General features: G+C 55.8%; 1 protein-coding gene across 3 annotated transcripts in view; it reads left to right on the top strand.

The window, feature by feature from the left end:
- Positions 1–4,615, top strand: part of ZZEF1 (zinc finger ZZ-type and EF-hand domain containing 1) — a 107,876-nt gene extending 103,261 nt beyond the window's left edge. For 2 of the 3 annotated variants that reach the window (XM_036452318.2, XM_036452317.2), the window contains exons 53-55: positions 172–325; positions 935–1,006; positions 2,779–4,615. In XM_036452318.2, coding sequence (XP_036308211.1) covers positions 172–325; positions 935–1,006; positions 2,779–2,859 — 307 coding nt within the window. In that variant the 3' untranslated portion in view covers positions 2,860–4,615. The remainder of the gene's footprint in view (positions 1–171; positions 326–934; positions 1,007–2,778) is intronic. The other variant, XM_036452319.2, reaches the window with a different exon arrangement.
- The last annotated feature ends 1,385 nt before the right edge of the window (positions 4,616–6,000 follow it).

Consider the following 6,000-nt stretch of genomic DNA (forward strand, 5'->3'; position numbering starts at 1 on the left):
TCCTTATTTGCTGGTGAATATTTTTGGCTCTTTTTTTAGCGGGGAGGGGAGTGGGACTCTCCTGTAATGATTTTACTAGATGTGGGGAAAGTGAGAGTCAGAGTTGCAGTTCCTGTCACCTGCCATCTGTCTGACGTGGTGCTCAGTAACTTACCCCCCCTCCGCCCACAGCGACCTCTGTGACCTCTCGCTGTTAAAGCCCCTGTGGCAGCTCTTCACCCACATGGAGTACAGCCTGTTTGAGGACGTGACTCAGCCGGGCATCCTCCTCCCCCTGCACCGCGCCCTCACTGAGCTCTTCTTCGTCACCGAGAACCGTGCCCAGGTGAGGGCCCTGCCCTGCCCCTTCCCCTGGCACAGCGCTGCCAGCTGCTTTTCTCCCTCTGCTGCCCAGGGCAGGAGGGTGGGACTCAGAAACAGCCCCATCCCAAGCCCTGGTCTCAGCTGACCTGCACACGGAGGTGCGAGTGGCCTAAGTCGGAGGCCCTCACCACCTCAGTCCAGGCAGCACTGAGACTGCTTATTTTACTAGGCCGGAGGCCAAGGGAAACTGGCTTGGATCAGCCCTTGACAACATTGAGTTTTGGAAATTAAAACGGATGGGTTCGTTCCTCTTCCTCTTTTTTCTTTCCCTCTACTCAGCACAATAGGCTTATTAATGGGAGAGATGAAAGGGCCTTTCAGAGTTCTTGAGCTTATCCCCCTCATTTTGTACATGAGGAAACGGACTTGGGGAGGGAGGGCCTTGCCCCACCCATCACCCTGGGCAGAGCCCCTGGAACGAGCCACCTGGCTCCTCCCTGTCCAGCTCCTTCCATGGCTCTTGGGGAGGTGCCAGCAGCGCAGGCGCTGATTACTCACTAGAGGCTTCCGTGGTTGGGGTGGGTGCCTCCTACGTGGGTGCCTGCTAACGCTGCACCCTGCTCTCCCACAGGAGCTTGGCGTGCTGCAGGATTACCTGCTGGCCTTAACCACCGACGACCACCTTCTCCGCTGTGCAGCTCAGGTACTCCCGCCTCGCGCTGCCCTCGTGCTGCCTGCCCGTGGCGGCTGCCCCCACCCCCGTGGCCAGGACAGAGCCTGTGCTTGTGGCCCGCGTACAGAGTCCACCCAGGGTTTACACGGAGCTCTGTTCCCACTCAGTCACTTCCTTCAGTGTCTGAGAGAGCAGTCCAGCCCCATTTATCATTGTCATCCATGTTAAACTGTGGGGTCAGAAGACACTAGCAAGAATTTGTGTCTTTTAAACCAAAACAACCAATGCCTTAAATTTACAGTTTGGCCGGTCCCTGAAGTTTCCGTAGAGCCTGACTGCAGATATTTTGGGATGTAACTTTCTCCCCTCCTAGAACACTCTTCTGACAGCTGTTTGGTCTCAGGACCCCTTTTCAATTTTAAATTATGGAGGATCTGAAACAGCTTTGGTTTATGTGCATTATATATATTGGCATATACCATTGGACATTAAATTAGATTTGAAATTTAGAAATTAAGACAAAAATTTCAATTTATCATCCATTAATTTAAAAAATAATAAACCATTCCATGTTCACATGAGTAGCATGTTTGGTGGAAATCGGAGGGAGGCGTTGTGTTCCGTGTCTGAAAAGCTCTTTAACATCTGCCTTAATGGAAGACAGCTGGAGTCCCAGTCTGCTTCTGTGTCCACCTGTTATATTACCTCACATCAGCCTCTGGAAAACTCCACAGTGTACTTGTCAGAGTACGAAAGTGAAAAAGGCCAAACCATGTCTTAGTGTCCCTGCGGAAATAGTTTCTCCTGTGCGGCGCCCGGACAGGGTCTCAGGCCCCCGCAGGCCCCACATCCCCTTCTGAGAGCCTCAGGCTCAGACTCCTGGAGCCTCACAGAGCGTGTGCCCAGCCCCGCAGGGGACAGACGGGGCCTGAAGCTCAGAGGAAGGGAGATGCCCAGGCTCCCCCTGGAGCGGGCCGTAGCTGGGACCCCCAGCCAGAGCTTCCCGCTGCCCCGCCATGTTTTCCAGGGAACCTTCCTCCTGCAGGAAGGGTCAGATGCCTGCTTAGAAGCAGAGGTCCCCCTTCCACTGTGGAAGAGTTTGTGTGGATTCTCCTGAGACCTGCAGGCAGAGTGAGGTCTCCTAACAGACTGCACTGCCACCGCCACCTCCGGCTGCATGACACAAAATTAAGTTTTGACATTGCATCTCTCTGTGGGCTCCTCCCTCTTGCCTGTGCCCATGTCCCATCTCCTCACCCTATTTCTCACCTTCCCATAGCCCATCCACTTGGCTGGACCAATGCTACCTCCTCCCCCTGCCTGCCGCCGCCTCCTCTCCTGGTCAGTCCTCCACTCCTGCTCCCTGAGCTTGAAGACCAGCCTGACCTGGCTCTACAGCTTCCACCTTCCAGCCCCTCCCTTAAACCCCTCCCCAATACTGCTTCCTGGGTCTCCAGCACTGCTGCTTCCCTTTTGCACTTTTGTGCTGTTCCCTTCCCTCTTCCTTTCCCAGGGCCCTGCAGACAGTGTCCTCTGTATCCCCTGAGGCCTGCCCCCACTCCCGCCCCAAGTTCCCCCTGCCCCTCAGGACAGTGATGATTTCTACCTACGTTTGGAGTTCTCATGTGGCCTCAATAGCTTTTGTCCGTTGCTCCAGACTTCAGTCCTTCCGCTGAGGAGAACCATGTCTGGCTCATGTCTTCCTCACCCCGCCCCTCAAAAGCTCAGCGGAGGGTCTTGTTCGCCAGCACTCAGCGAACCGAGCAGGGGTGGTTCTTGACTGGCACTGACTCTCTCCACAGGCTCTGCAGAACATCGCTGCTATCAGCCTTGCCATCAACTACCCAAACAAGGCAACCTGCCTCTGGAACGCCGACTGCTAGCTCCAGGGAGGCCTGCATGGAACCAGCGAATCTGACCCAGGGGTTTTACAGCAGAAATCTAAACGCATTCAGGAACATCCCTGCGGCGCCAGCACCTGGCTTCTCCGAGCTCTCACTTCCACTCCGATCAGAATGCCCAGCAGGCTGGACACCGACACGTCCCGTAGCATGTGAGGCTGAGCAGAGCAGCGCGGCATTACCCAGAGAGGGCGTTCAGAGACGCTTTCTCCGGCGTCTGTCTCGGCCGAGCTGGAGCTGCCTGCACACGCCCTCCGGGGGAAGACCAGTCTGCAGAGCCGCCTTTCTCGGCCTACGGGCGCCTCTTGCTTTAGCTTCCTGAGACTGGGCAGTCCCACCTGAAACCAGTGAGAGCCGGGTGCCGCCCAGCTCCCTAGCCACAGCCGCCCCAGAGGAATCCTCGGTGGGAACACGTGAGAACACGTGCCCTGGGATCAGCAGCCGCCCGAGGGTGTCTGCTCGTGCTCCCAGCACATCCAGGCCTTTTCAGTTGTTTTAACATATTTTCGTTTTTAGGACAGAACTGCACTGCCTCCCTGAGAGGACACCAGGAGAATGGCCAGTGGCCCAGTCACTCAGGCAAACTGGTTTGTGTGAAAGCAGCAGAACTAAGGAATCTCTTTAGTTCCTGTGCCTGAAAAGGCCTGAAATGCCATCAGGAGAGATCTTACTTTGGAAGTCACACAAACATGCAGACCCATGATTTCTCTCTGCCCCACGGTCACAGTAACTCCTCACGCCCCCTCGGAGCTCCGCGCAGTCACTTGGCTGTCACTTGTCCAGCAATAACTACATTCGTTCCAGTGAATGCTTTTCCATCTTTCTTTTTATGGCTGTAGTCTTGCCCTGAAGTGCTGATTATTACTCTTTCCAAAGCCACGCTCTGGAGTCTGAAGCCAGATTGGCATGCGGAACGTATGTAAGCCTCGGTGGGACTTGTGGGCATAAGGAATGCCTGAGGCTGCTGCCATTTAAGGGCTGGTGCCGGGCCTGAGCACGTCCCACATGTGGGACCTGCCCCCAGGCAGGCTGCTTGTAGCCCGGCCACAGGGAGCAGGTCAGCACGGCCGTGGCCTCCACAGCCCCTCTGAGGCTCCACAGGTGTCCGGACCGGAGAGGCCATGGCTGCGGGTCCCGGAGGGCCTTGCTGCCAGGGCCCTGCTGCCTTCCGGCTCTGGGGTCCAGGCGTAGTGACCTTCTGCAGCCCAGCTCTCGATCCTCAGCCAGGCCCAGCTGCATGGAAGGGAGAATTCAAAGGAGACACAAACAGATGGGGCAGGTCCCAAACTTGGTGACCTGAGGCTCATCGCCCTGGCCTGGTCTTCCATGGTGGTGGGAAGTGGTGAGACAGGCGCTGCCAGCTTGGTAGAAACCCCTTTCTTCTCGTTCGCTCTGCCTGCTTTCCCGGAGGAGGCCCCTCGCTCCATACACCCAGACCCAAGTAGGGGTCACAGTAAGGAGGGCAGTCACAGGGACAAAGAGGTCCCCACCGTGGGCACAGACTCACTGACGGACTGCCTGCCTGGAAGACAGACAAGCAGATGGTGCAACTCACCGCCTAACCTCGCCACGCCACCCACACCCTCCACATCTCCCACCGACTCATGGTGAAGTGGAGACAAGACGGGCAGGTGTCACACCCTCATGGCAGTTGCCACCAGCTTTACCCCCTTGCTCCCGTCAGGAAGATAAATTGTAAATAAGCACTGGACTCCTCATAGCTTCTCTCTATACACCACCTTTGCTATTCTGGTCTCTCTCTAATTTGCATAGAACAAGCCTAAGTTTTCCCTTCAGACACAACTGCTGCTCTCTCCTGGCAGGGCCTGCCTGGCCCAGCATCCCCGCATCCCGCCCTGCCTCTGCTTCCAGCCAATGAGTGGCGCTGCCGAGCCCTCATCCCTCAGCTCCTGGTCCCCAGGCGGTGCCAGCAGCATCTGAGAGAACAGTTCCCATGAAGACGACACCCCTCTGACTGCCTGGAATGAGTTGACTGGCAGGAAGGAAGGTGTTGTGGAAACATGTGCCTAATCTACAAGAAAATTTCTGCTCCAAATCATGTATAATGAACAAACAGATACTGTTCCTAATGAGGAGTGACTTATTTTCATCATCGTTTTTAATTTGTTTTCTTACGGGTTTACGATTTTGAATTTTTCCTATTTGGTTGAAAGAAAGAATGTTGATTATATCAGCTGAGTTCAGCCTGTAAAAAGGATGTTAAGTTGTGGGTAAAATATGCAAATGAAGATAAATATATTGTACAAATTCTATATAAAAAAGTAAAATTGTGTGTGGGCCTTCTTTCTCCTTCCCCTCCGTCTGCCCCTCTGTGAACATTATCCGTAGTTTCTACCAAGCCCCAACTGATGGGATTTCCGGAATCTCAAGGCCTGGGGTTGAAAGGAATCAAAAAGTTCTAGGCTCTGGGCTGCACCTCCCACCACACCTCACTCAGCCTTGTCCGCAGCTCCGCAGGAGGCACCCCACTTCCTGGACGGTCCTGTCTGCACTGCCACTCAGGTTCACGCCCTTGCGCCCTCCCCCTCCTCCACAAGCGGCTTTCCCCAGCCCGTCCCCACCACCCATCCTCCACCTCTCGGAGCAACTGACAGCCTGCAGCGGAGGAGGAAGACAGGGCCAGTGTCTGCCTCTGATCTTGCTTCTCACTAACCACAGGGCTGGCGTCTGCCTCCCCTTGAGCCTCGCGCTTACTCCTCGTTCACATCTCTGGTCCGTCACCGCTCCGCTCCCTCCTCAGCCATGTTCCTGATGCTGAGGGCTGTGCCTTGGAAGTTAGAGAAGATAGACTTTGTAGTGGGGTCCTGGGGCTGGGCTTAACCTCATGGCCTGGCGTCATCTGCCAGCCACGTCCTCCTGAAGCTCCCAGACTGCCTTCCCAGGGGTCCTGGGCAGGGGCCGGCCCAGGCTCAGCCCTCCACCCCGAGGCCGGAGAGAGGGCGGTTGAGCGTGAGACAGCAGAACCCGGTGCTCCCAATGGTGCCGGTGGAATGAGACCCTCTCACAGAGTCACAAGGAAAGCATTCCGGGGACCCACGTGGGGGTGGGTAGGGTTTGACATTAGGTTTATGGTAGAAGCAAGATCGAAGGACGGTCCTGGGC

The sequence above is a fragment of the Pipistrellus kuhlii genome, unplaced genomic scaffold (genome assembly GCF_014108245.1).
Source record: "Pipistrellus kuhlii isolate mPipKuh1 unplaced genomic scaffold, mPipKuh1.p scaffold_m20_p_23, whole genome shotgun sequence".
NCBI classification, from domain to species: Eukaryota; Metazoa; Chordata; class Mammalia; order Chiroptera; family Vespertilionidae; genus Pipistrellus; species Pipistrellus kuhlii.